General features: G+C 53.6%; 1 protein-coding gene and 1 pseudogene across 3 annotated transcripts; both read left to right on the forward strand.

The window, feature by feature from the left end:
• On the forward strand, positions 361-6646 carry AURKAIP1 (aurora kinase A interacting protein 1). Of its 2 annotated transcripts, none has more exons than XM_005690785.2 (4): positions 361-463; positions 818-907; positions 5917-6362; positions 6456-6646. In XM_005690785.2, the coding sequence occupies exons 2-4, from the start codon at positions 856-858 to the stop codon at positions 6555-6557; spliced, it is 600 nt and encodes a 199-aa protein (XP_005690842.1). In that variant the 5' UTR covers positions 361-463; positions 818-855; the 3' UTR covers positions 6558-6646. The 2 variants fall into 2 exon arrangements, with proteins under 2 accessions (XP_005690842.1, XP_005690841.1); XM_005690784.3 differs by having other exon boundaries at positions 437-603.
• On the forward strand, positions 1946-3698 carry LOC102190442 (annotated as a pseudogene). Its single transcript, XR_001296644.2, has one exon. The product of XR_001296644.2 is annotated as a calponin-2 pseudogene (transcript).

Raw genomic sequence — 12069 nt, forward strand, 5'->3', positions numbered from 1 at the left:
GGGTTCGGGGGTGAAGACGACGCCCCTCAAGACGAGTTGCTCCGAGTCCGGCTCCCGCCCCAGCATCTGCAGTAGTTAGGACCACTTCCGTCGCCCCCCGCAAAATCTCCGTCGTCGGGAAAACGCCATTTCCGGCTTCCCGGGACGACTGACCCTTGACTGTCGGGGAGCGTCCAGAGTTCGAGCCACGCAGGCGCACAGAGGACACGCTTGGGAATGTGGTAAGTGTAGTTTTCTAGCCTCCGCGAGGGACAGGCGGAGTCGGCAAGCTGTGGGAGGGGCTGGGCACGGGGAGGGGCGGGGCGGTTCCTCCGGCCGGAAACCGTCGCTTTCTGGGTCCGGCAGGGCCTGCGCCGACTGGGAGTGGGGCGCTAGGGGGCGCTGGGCGTAGAAACACGCGGGCGGCCGCGCTCGGGCTGGGGCGGCCTTAGGAACGGACCGGAAGTACTTGAGAGAGGCGAAGGTATGGTTTGTTGAACCTCCTTGCGGCGTCTGGGGAGGGTCTGTGTGAGGACGCGGCGAGCGGGCTCCAGGGACAGCCCAGGAGGTCGCGGCTGGCTGGGGCTCGGGGACCGAGACCCAATCGTCGACACAACCTGCGAGGTGGGAGACTTGGGGTGAAGCTGAGGCTCAGGGAGGGCCAGTACCTGCCCAGAGTCGCGCAGCTGGGGACCCTCGGAGGCAGAGGTTTTGAGGAAGGAAGCTGTACTCGAAGTGGCATCCTCGTGGTGGGAGAGGGTGGCGAGGGAGACCGGGTGCGGGAATCGGAACGAGACCAGAGCCCCCAGAGTGACCTAGGCGCACACCTGTGTTCCAGCTCCGCTGATCGCCTGGGGCCACAGCCACGTACAGACCATGTTTCTGATACGCCTGACTTCCCAGCTGCTCAGGGCTGTTCCCAGGGCAGGTAAGAAGCCCCGTGGGGGGAGATGGGCGGGATACACATCTGGGTTAGGAGTGTGGGGTTAGCAGCTCGGTGACCTGCGCTGCTGTTCCGGACCACCTAGAGGCAGGGCCGGGCAACACGAACAACCCTGTTGTTGTTCAGTCGCTCAGTCCTGTCGGACTCGTTGTGACCCCCATGGACTGCAGCACGCCAGGCTTCCCTGTCCTTCACCATCTCCCGGAGCTTGTTCAAACTCATGTCGGTAGGCCATCCAACCATCTCTTTCTCTGTCATCGTCTTCTGCCTTCAGTCTTTCTCAGCATCGAGATCTTTTCCAGTGAGTCGACTTTTCACATCAGGGGGCCAAATATTGGAGCTTCAGCATCAGTCCTTCCATAATTTCCTTTAGGATTGACTGGTTTGATCTCCTTGCAGTCCAAGGGACTCTCAAGAGTCTTCTCCAGCACCACAGTTCAATATCATCAGTTCTTCGGCACTCAGCTTTCTTTATGGTCCAAATCTCACATCCATACATGGCTACTGGAAAAACCATAGCTTTGACTAGGCAAACCTTTGTCGGCAAAGTAATGTCTCTGCTTTTTAATACACTGTCAAGGTGTGCAGAGTGCATCATGCAAAATGCCAGGCTGGATGAAACACAAGCTGGAATCAAGATTCCCGTAAGAAATATCAATAACCTTAGATATGCAGATGACACCACCTTTATGGCAGAAAGTGAAGAAGAACTAAAGAGCATCTTGATGAAAGTGAAAGAGGAGAGTGGAAAAGTTTGCTTAAAACTCAACATTCAACAAACGATGATCATGGCATCCTGGTCCCATCACTTCATGGCGAACAGATGGGGAAACAATGGAAACAGTGACATACTTTATTTTCTTGGGCTCCAAAATCACTGCAGATGGTGACTACAACCATGAAATTAAAAGACACTTGCTCCTTGAAATAAAAGCTACGACAAACCTGGACAGCATGTTAAAAAGCAGAGGCATTACTTTGCCAACAAAGGTCCATCTAGTCAAAGCTATGGTTTTTGCAGTTGTCATGTACAGATATGACAGTTGGACTATAAAGAAAGCTGAATGCTGAAGAATTGATGCTTTTGGGTCCGTCCGTCCCGTCCCGTCCCGCGGTACCGCGCCCGCCAGCCATGAGCTCCACGCAGTTCAACAAGGGGCCTTCGTACGGGCTCTCGGCCGAGGTCAAGGACCGGCTACAGTCCAAATATGACCCTCAGAAAGAGGCAGAGCTCCGAAGCTGGATTGAGGGACTCACTGGCCTCTCCTTGGGCCCAGACTTCCAGAAGGGTCTGAGGGATGGGATCATATTGTGCACACTCATGAATAAACTGCAGCCGGGCTCAATCCCTAAGATCAACCGCTCCATGCAGAACTGGCACCAGCTAGAAAACCTCTCCAACTTCATCAAGGCCATGGTGAGCTACGGCATGAATCCTGTTGACCTGTTCGAGGCCAATGACCTGTTTGAAAGTGGGAACTTGACTCAGGTGCAGGTGTCTCTTCTTGCCCTGGCTGGGAAGGCCAAGACAAAGGGGCTGCAGAGTGGACATTGGCGTCAAATATTCAGAGAAGCAGGAGTGAAACTTTGATGATGCCACCATGAAGGTGGGCCAGTGCATCATTGGGCTCCAGATGGGCGCCAACAAATGTGCCAGCCAGTCTGGCATGACAGCTTACGGCACCCGACGGCTTCTGTACGACCCCAAAAACCATATTCTGCCCCCCCATGGACCACTCGACCATCAGCCTCCAGATGGGCACAAACAAGTATGCCAGCCAGGTGGGCATGACAGCTCCAGGGACTCGGTGGCACATTTATGACACAAAGCTGGGGACAGACAAATATGATAATTCCTCCATGTCCCTGCAGATGGGCTACACACAGGGTGCCAACCAGAGTGGTCAGGTCTTTGGCCTGGGCCGGCAGATATACGACCCCAAGTACTGCCCTCAAGGCCCAGCGGCCAACGGGACTCCAGCAGCTGCTGGAGATGGCCCAGGCCCAGGGGAGCCCTCAGAGTGCCCTCCCTACTACCAGGAGGCGGCAGGCTACTGAGACACCCGTGCAGGCCATCTCCCCACATCATTGCCTCATCTGGGTTTTTGGGTCTTTCTGTGTTTTTTGTCTTGTTTTTCTACGTGTCTGAATGCTGCCAGTTGAGACTCTGGGGGAAAGGGGTGAAGGCCATATCCAGATGCATGTGGGGTGGGGGGATCCCCACCAGGGCAGCTCCAGGCATCAGGTTTCCCAGCAGACTTTAGGCCAAGCTGTTAGGGGGAAGAAGAAACCCAGGCAAGGAGGGGAACTGGCCCCAAGTGGTTTCCAGTTATGTGTTCCCTGTTTCTCTTTTTTCTACCGATCAGTTTGTGGTTTCTGTACCCACAAAAGTTTCAGGCAGTTTTAATGAAATGAAAATACTTTTTCTTCAGGGGAATGGTGGCAGGGGGTGGAGCTGAGAGAAGGTCAGGCCACAGTCCCAAAATATTTTAGGCCTCATGGATTTCCCTAGGACTCTCAGATCACCAATCCTGGGCCCTCCCAGGGGCCCAGTGGGGACACTGAGGCCCAGGCAGGACAGTGGAGTTCTGAGTGCTTGACACAAAGCCAGCCCCCACCCCCACACTTGTCCCTACTCCCCCACCAAGTACTGCACAGGGACCCCCACCCAGAGGCCCCCACAGGGACCAGCCCCTGCCCAGGAGCCCTAGGACCAAGAAATAATGTGAAAATAACAACTGTGGACCAAAGTAAATAAAACCTCTTTTTGGAAATGGAAAAAAAAAAAAAAAAAGAATTGATGCTTTTGAACTGTGTTGTTGGAGAAGACTCTTCAGAGTCCCTTGGACAGCAAGGAGATCCAACTAGTCCATCCTAAAGGAAATCAGTCCTGAATATTCATTGGAAGGACTGAGGCTGAAGCTGAAACTCCCACCTGATGTGAAGAGCTGACTCATTGGAAAAGACCTCGATGCTAGGAAAGATTGAAGGCAAGAGGAGAAGGGGATGACGGAGGATGAGATGGTTGGATGGCATCACTGACTTGATGGATATGAGTTTGAGCAAGCTCCGGGAGTTGGTGATGGACAGGGAAGCCTGGCGTGCTGCAGTCCATGGGGTCGCAAAGAGTCGAACATGACTGAGCAACTGAACTGACCGAAGGTCTCTTTTGTATAGTTCTTCTGGGTATTCTTGCCACCTCTTCTTAATATCTTCTGCTTTTGTTAGGTCCATACCATTTCTGTCCTTTACTGTGCCTATCTTTGCATGAAATGTTCCTTTGGTATCTCTAATTTTCTTGAAGAGTTCTCTAGTCTTTCCTATTCTATTGCTTTCCTCTATTTCTTTGCATTTTTGATCACTGAGGTAGGTTTTCTTATATCTCTTTGCTATACTTTAGAACTCTGCATTATCAGATGGGTATATCTTTCCTTTTCTCCTTTGCCTTTCACTTCTCTTCTTTTCTCAGCTATTTTCAAGGCCTCCTCAGACAACCATTTGCTTTTTTGCTTTTATTTTCTTGGGGATGGTCTTGATCAGCGTCTTCTGTACGCTGTTATGAACTTCTGTCCATAGTTCTTCAAACACTCTATCAACTCTAATCCCTTGAGTCTATTTGTCATTTCTACTGTATAATCATAAGGGATTTGATTTAGGTCATACCTGAATAGTCTAGTGGTTTTCCCTACTTTTTTCCATTTAAGTCTGAATTTGGCAACATGGAGTTCGTGATCTGAGCCACAGTCAGTTCCCAGTCTTGTTTTTACTAACTATGTAAAACTGCTCCATCTTCGGCTGCAAATAATATAATCAATCTGATTTCAGTATAGATCATCTGGTGATGTCCATGTGTAGAGTCATTTCTTGTGTTGTTGGATGAGGGTGTTTGCTATGACCAGTGTGTTCTCTTGGCAAAACTCTATTAGCCTTTGCCCTGCTTTATTTTGTACTCCAAGGCCAAACTTGCCTGTTACTTCAGGTATCTCTTGACTTCCTACTTTTGCATTCCAGTCCCCTATGATGAAAAGGACATATTTTTTATTGTTAGTTCTAGAAGATCAGGTAGGTCTTTGTAGAACCATTCAACTTCAGCTTCTTTGGTATTAGTGATTGGGGCATAGACTTGGATTACTGTGATATTGAATGGTTTGCGTTGGAAACAGAAATCATTCTTTCATTTTTGAGATTGTATCCAAGTGCTGCATTTCAGACTCTTTTGTTGACTGTGAGGGCTACTCCGTTTCTTTTAAGGGATTCTTGCCCACAGTGGTAAAAATAATGGTCATCTGGATTAAATTCTCCTATTCCGGTCCATTTTAGTTCACTGATTCCTAAAATGTCAGTGTTCACTCTTGCCATCTCCTGTTTGACCACTTCCAATTCACTTTAATTCATGGACCTAATATTCCAGGTTCCTATGCAATATTGTTATTTATAGCATTGGACTTTAACTTTCATCACCAGATATATCCACACCTGGGCGTTATTTCCACTTTGGCTTAGCTTCTTCATTCCTTCTGAAGCTTTTTCTCTGTTCTTCTCCAGTGGCATATCAGGCACCTCCTGACCTGTGGAGTTCATTTTTCAGTGTCATATCTTTTTGTCTTTTCATACTGTTCATGGGGTTCTCAAGGCAAGAATACTGAAGTGGTTTGCCATTCCCTTCTCTAGTGACCACGTTTTGTCAGAACCCTCCACCATGACCCGTCTGTCTTGGGTGGCCCTACACGGCATGGCTCATAGTTTCACTGAATTATACAAGTCTGATCCATGTGTTCAGTTTGGTTAATTTTCTGTGCTTGTAGTTTTCATTCTGTCTGCTCTCTGATGGATGAGAGCAGACAACCCTGTAGACATCCAGATGTCACAGAAGGCGAGTCTTGGCTTGAGAATGTCAGGAGGGCTTCAGGGGTTTCTGCTCCACAGGCCCCATGGCTGTGTGGGTCGTGTAGCCCCATGAGCGGTAATTAACTGTGCTCTCTTGTCTCCTGCAGGCTGCAGTGGACCCTGGCCTGTCTTAGGGGTGCTGGGCAGGCATGCCTGCAGGCCTTGCTATAGCACGAAGCCAACAGGCCCAAGTGGGGTTGCCTCTCTCCCTGGCAGGCAGGTCCACATGGAACTTGAGGAGATGCTGGTCCCAAGGAAGATGTCCATCAGCCCCCTGGAGAGCTGGCTGACCATTCGCTACCTCCTACCCAGACTGGACACTGGGGCCCCAGGGACTGTGTCTCCAGCCCAACTCTGTGAGTGTCCACCCAGTCAGGTGGGCGAAGGGGTCGAGCCTGGTGGTAAGGACATCTGGGATGCGCCCCAGATACAGTGCAGAAATGTGCTCAAGATCCGCCGGCGGAAGATGAATCATCACAAGTACCGCAAGCTGGTCAAGAGGACCCGGTTCCTGCGGCGGAAAGTCAGGGAAGCACGTCTGAAACGGAAGCAGGTGAGCATGGCCCTTGACTGCAGCTATATGGGGTGGCTGGGGTGCGTGCCTATGCCATGAACCTGTTGGTGGTCACTCCCTCTGCCCTCGCAGATGAAGTTCGAGAGAGACCTGAGGCGCATCTGGCAGAAGGCAGGCCTGAAGGAAGCCCCCCAAGGCTGGCAGACCCCCAAGATCTACCTGAAGGGCAAATGAGTCTCCTGTCTCTGTCCCCCACCCCTGTGACTGCTGATGCCTGATGATAATAAATGCTCTGGGGACTCAGCTGTCCCTACTGGCCTGGACCCTCTTCTGCTTGGTGTGAGCTGTTCTGGGATGAAGGCTGGTGCCAGCTTCTGGTATTACAAGAGCCCAAGGCCACTGGGGAAGATTGAGAGCCCCTTCCCCCAGCGGGCCCTGTCCTGGTGCCACGGCTGCAGGAGGGAAAGCCAGTGCTGTGGGACATCTGTGAAGAGTCACAGCCCTGCCCCTGGTGAGCACACAGTCAGGGAGCATGGCACGGGGACCATCTGGGGGTTAGAGAGTGAGTATACCATTGATCCTTCTTGCAGTTGAAAACCTGAGTAGAGCTTATAGTTAGCACTCCATCTCTTTGGTTTTGGGATCAACCAGCTATGGCTCGTGTGTTGCTATAGGACCTGATGATTGGAAAAAAAAAACAAAACAGTGGACTTGCACAGTTGGGGGGTCAGGGAGGCCCTCACTGGGCAGACGGGTGGGAGGCAGCAAAAGCACCTGTCCTCAGGGATGGTGGGCAGGTCCTGCTCAGCTACAGCAGGGGACCCCTAGCCTGTTGTGAGCTCCTTGGCCTCTGCCGCTTTTGGGGGCTCATCAGGAAGGGATGGCCTGCTCTGGCAGGTTCAGGGTTGGACTGGCTGAGAGGGGCCCCTTTATGGAGCTGGGGAAGCCTGGAGCCTTATCATGAGCCAGTTGCCCCCAGAGATTCCAGATTCTGTTTGCATGGAGAGGAACGTGTTGTGTCTAATAGTAGGGGATTAAGCAGGGAGCCTGGGCCTCTCATACCCAGGCTTGGGGGATTGGGCTGCAGGCGTGGAGCCTGGTCAGAGTCTGAGCTCAAGTGAGCATAGGTGAGGTGTCTCCCTTGCTCCTGACTGCCATGTGCAAGGAGGGGAAGGTGCACCTCTCTTGAGCCCTGGAGATGCCCCTGTCCTGCTTCACACTAGGGCTATGGAGATGTGTCTGGGGCCTGGGTTGGGTTCCCTGCAGATCTGGAGGGAGGGGGTGTGCTTGGACACAAGCTTCCTAGAAGTTCCTCTGAAAAGGCACTGATGACCCCAATGCTTCAGTGAGCCTGGTGGGCCCTGTCCTGTGTGTGCCCGCCAGCCAGGTGAGCAGGCTTCTAGCCAAGGGGCCCATCTGGGTCCCTGCCTGTCAGTGGGATGTGCTCATGGAGCAAATGTACGTGTTGGGTGTCAGGAAGGTGAAGCTGGCCCTGACTTTGAGGGGACCTGTGGTCATGTATGGATGTGAGAGTTGGACTATGAAGAAGGCTGAGTGCCAAAGAATTGATGCTTTTGAACTGTGATGTTGGAGAAGATTCTTGAGAGTCCCTTGGACTGCAAGGAGATCCAACAAGTCCATTCTGAAGGAGATCAGCCCTGGGATTTTTTTGGAAGGAATGATGCTACAGCTGAAACTCCAGTACTTTGGCCACCTCATGCGAAGAGTTGACTCATTGGAAAAGACTCTGATGCTGGGAGGGATTGGGGGCAGGAGGAGAAGGGGACGACCGAGGATGAGATGGCTGGATGGCATCGCGGACTCAATGGATGTGAGTCTGAGTGAACTCCGGGAGATGGTGATGGACAGGGAGGCCTGGCGTGCTGCAATTCATGGGGTCACAGAGTCGGACACGACTGACTGAACTGGACTGAACTGAACTGAGCTGAACTGAACTGAGGCCATTGGGGGCACAGGACTGCTTCCACTAGCAACCACTAGGGGGCACTTCTGGACTCCTGGCAGCCCTAGGGGTTTTTGCTGAGCACTAGGACACACCAGAACACAAGCATCCTCAGCTGCGGGTGGGGCAGGGCTCCGAGGTCCAGGGCTTCGGCAGTGGGGCCTCCCTGGGGTGGAGTGGACCAGGCTCTTCTGGTAGTCAGTCTGGCCCCAGCTCCACCGGGCTGCTCAGCAGGGCCTCCATCTGCCAGTGCCGCCCTTGGCTGATACCCATGGCTGCTGAGCAGCTGCTCCCGGTGTTTCCTTCCAACCCTGCTGCAGAGCTGCTTGCGGCTCACCGCACCCTTCCCTGACTGGCGGGGGAGAAATAGATGCTAAGTTTGGAGACAAGGCCTGTGTCCGTCAGAAGCTCGGCTGGGGCAGCGAGTGCTGGGGGTGCAACTGACCGCCTGTGTAGAGAGGCACAGACCCAGATGCCAGGAGGCAGCCACCTGGCAGAATGCCGCAGGGCCCCCCTCTCCTCCATGCTGGGGGTGTGCCCAGGGGCTCCAGACTGCACAGCCTCACCATTCCTCCAGAGCAGTGGTTCTTAAGTGGACATTTGGCCACGTCTGGAGACAGTTTTGGTTGTCATGGTGGGGTCATAGTGCGTGAGGCTGAGGATGCTGTGAAATGCCCTACAGCGCCCAGAGCAGCCCCCTGTGAGTGGGACTGCCATCCAGGCCCCTGCTCCTGATGTCATTGATCCTTTCGGGTTGTCTCGAGCTGGCCCAGCCCTGCTGGTCTCCTTAGTCCCTTCCCCTCCGGTGCCTTGTTGGGCCTGGACCTGGCGACAGCCACCCTACCTGACTCACGTGCAGACCTTGTCCAGCCTGTGGTTCGGGTGCCCTGGGCCCCAGCTGTGACCTCAGGAGGTGGTTTGGGGGTTTTATTTTTACTCTTTAGCTCCTCCCAGACCGCAGGAGGCTGCCTCTTGCTTCTTCCCTGTGGGGCCTCCACCCTCTCCCAGCTCCTCTGTGTTGGCTCCTGTTCTAGCCCTGGGCACCGCCTGAGAGGGGCACAGAGCGAGGGGCCCGCCTGTGTGACGTGGTTCTGACCTGCAGTTGGTTCCTCCGCAGTGTCTCGGAGAAGTGCTTTGGCAGGAGCACAGCCAGAGGAGAGGCTTCAGGGCTGGAGTGGCTGCCTTTTGGACCCAGGGCAGGCACTGCAGTCAGCTCTGCTCCACGCCTATCACTCTGCTGCTGCTTCTGGGGCATGGCCAGGCTCTTCCAGCCTGGGCATTTGTGTCCACACCATGGGCCAAGGAAGGAGCCAGGCAGGTTCAAGTCCTAGGGGAGGATGTGAGGCTGGATGCACAGGGGTGGACACGGTGCACACATACGTGTGCGCCCCTCAAACCCTGCATGTGAATGGCTGTGCTCCCCGCCACCCAGGGGAGCACGCAGGCTGGTGAGGGTGACAGAGGGACAAGGCATAGGGCAGAGGGAGGCCTCAATCCCCTGGCCTGGCCATGCCCACTGGACTTGCTGAAGAACACTGGAGCCTGGGGGACAGGGAGGCAGAGAATGTTCCTCTCCAGGACTGAGTTTTGGAGAAAGCCCCTGAAGGCCTGAGGCTTCCCTGAGAGCTCAGTTGGTAAAGAATCCACCTGTAACGCAGAAGACCCTGGTTCGATTCCTAGGTCAGAACTGCTGAACAAGGGATAGGCTACCCACTCCAGTATTCTTTGGCTTTCCTTGTGGCTCAGCTGGTAAAGAATCTGCCTGCAGGGCAGGAGACTGGATTTGATCCCTGAGTTGGGAAGATCCCATGGAGAAGGCAAAGGCTACCCACTCCAGTATTCTGGCCTGGAGAATTCTATGGACTGTACAGTCCATGAGGTTGCAAAGAGTTGGACACGACTGAGAAACTTTCACTTTCCTGAAGGGCAGTGGAGCTGCAGCCCCCAGGATGGGGTGAAGCAGTCCAGACTTGGGACTGGAGGTAGCCTGAGGGTGGGTGCTGGAGGTTGACAGCCCCGCGGCCTGGCTGGGCACCCAGACGCCCTGTTGAATCTTCCTGGCACTGACCTCAGCCCCACAGAGCGCTGCTGGGCCAGTGTTTGGATGAGGCGGCTGAGCTGTGGCATTGGGCCCCTCACCTGGGGGTCAGTTGAGCAGTAGGCCTGGGGCTAGAGTTAACCTCTGCAGAGACTTGGCCCGTCACAGAGGTTGGAGTTCTCTCTGTGGGGTGTGGGACAGCCTGTGTGTATTTCAAGGACCCCTTCTGACTGAGTAGGGAGGGAAGCTCTGGAGACCCCAGTGGGGTAGGACCAGGCCTACAGCCCCTTCATTTCAGCTTTGGCAGCGACAGGACTGTCAGGACCTCTTGAAGACAAGAGAAGGGGAAACAACACTTGGGCTGGGGGGGAGTTGTGCCATCTCCTTAGGAGCCTCTTTGCAATGGCCAAGACCCAAGATTAGGGTAAACCGGGTCACTGGCATGAATTATGCATGTGCCATGTGGAGTGTAGGTTGACCAGTGATTTTGGGAAAGTAGGACAGGGATCACCCTGTGACCTGATACCCCACACCCTCACCCACGTGGGCTGGCCTTGCCCTAGTGTAGATGGTCTGCAGTGTGGGGGTGGGAACTGATTCAGCCTGGCTTCCTGCTGAGTGAACCCAGCCTCCCTCTGTGGATGGAGGAAGCCCCAGAGACTACCACAACTGGGGCTCTGGCCTGGAGTCCCCAAGGGCTTGGGACACCAAAGCTGTCACATGAATGGGGAGGGGGTGCATCACCCCATGGTCCTCTGGAACTCAGACCTGGGGCTTCCCCATGAACCCTGCCAAGAGGAGCCTGTTCACTTTGTTCTTGTTGGTTTTGTTACTGTGTATTTACAGTTGAATTCTTATTTCTTAATTTTATGGGGCAGGTAGGACTGTATGTCAGAGAAGGCAATGGCAACCCACTCCAGTACTCTTGCCTGGAAAATCCCATGGATGGAGGAGCCTGGTAGGCTGCAGTCCGTGGGGTCGCTAAGAGTCGGATATGACTGAGCAACTTAGCACAGCACTTTCACTTTTTACTTTCATGCATTGGAGAAGGAGATGGCAACCCACTCCAGTGTTTTTGCCTGGAGAATCCCAGGGACGGGGGAGCCTCGTGGGCTCCTGTCAATGGGGTCGCACAGAGTCGGACACGACTGAAGTGACTGAGCAGCAGCAGCAGGACTGTATGTGGCTCAACCTGGAGTTCTCAGCTTCTGCTCACCCAACTCACCTCACCTACCCTGAGCCTGTCCCAGAGGCACCAGCCTCAGCACCTCTGCGTGCTGGCCTCAGACTCTCCTCCTAGTGTCATCATGGCAGTGTAAATGGCCTCAAAACTTAGATTTCCTTTGTCGTTCAGCTTTTTGGTCTTGTCTTGCTTTTTCTTTTGGAAGTTTTTCTATGTGTCACTGACTCAGGCCCAAACATGCTGACAGAACTTGAAAACTCTCAGTCCAGTCCAGCTCCTCGAGTGCCTTCTTCAGGTGGAACCGCCCTCCTGAGCCCTGTCTGGGCTGCCCTGGGCCCTCAGTGGCACCAGTAAGGTCTCCCTGGGATACCCTTGGCCTCATAAGCTGGAGCCTCTGTTTCTGGAATGCTGCATGTTCCAGTTTTATTCCAGTGGTTTATTTCCTTTTCTTCATGGAGTACATCCTACAGTAGCTTTCCAAGAGTAGGTGTCCAAGAGACAGTTGGCAGAATAAGAATTATGTTTTTAAACAATAATTGATGTAGGTCTGATTCCTTCTACT

The sequence above is a fragment of the Capra hircus genome, chromosome 16, assembly GCF_001704415.2.
Source record: "Capra hircus breed San Clemente chromosome 16, ASM170441v1, whole genome shotgun sequence".
Classification (NCBI taxonomy): Eukaryota; Metazoa; Chordata; class Mammalia; order Artiodactyla; family Bovidae; genus Capra; species Capra hircus.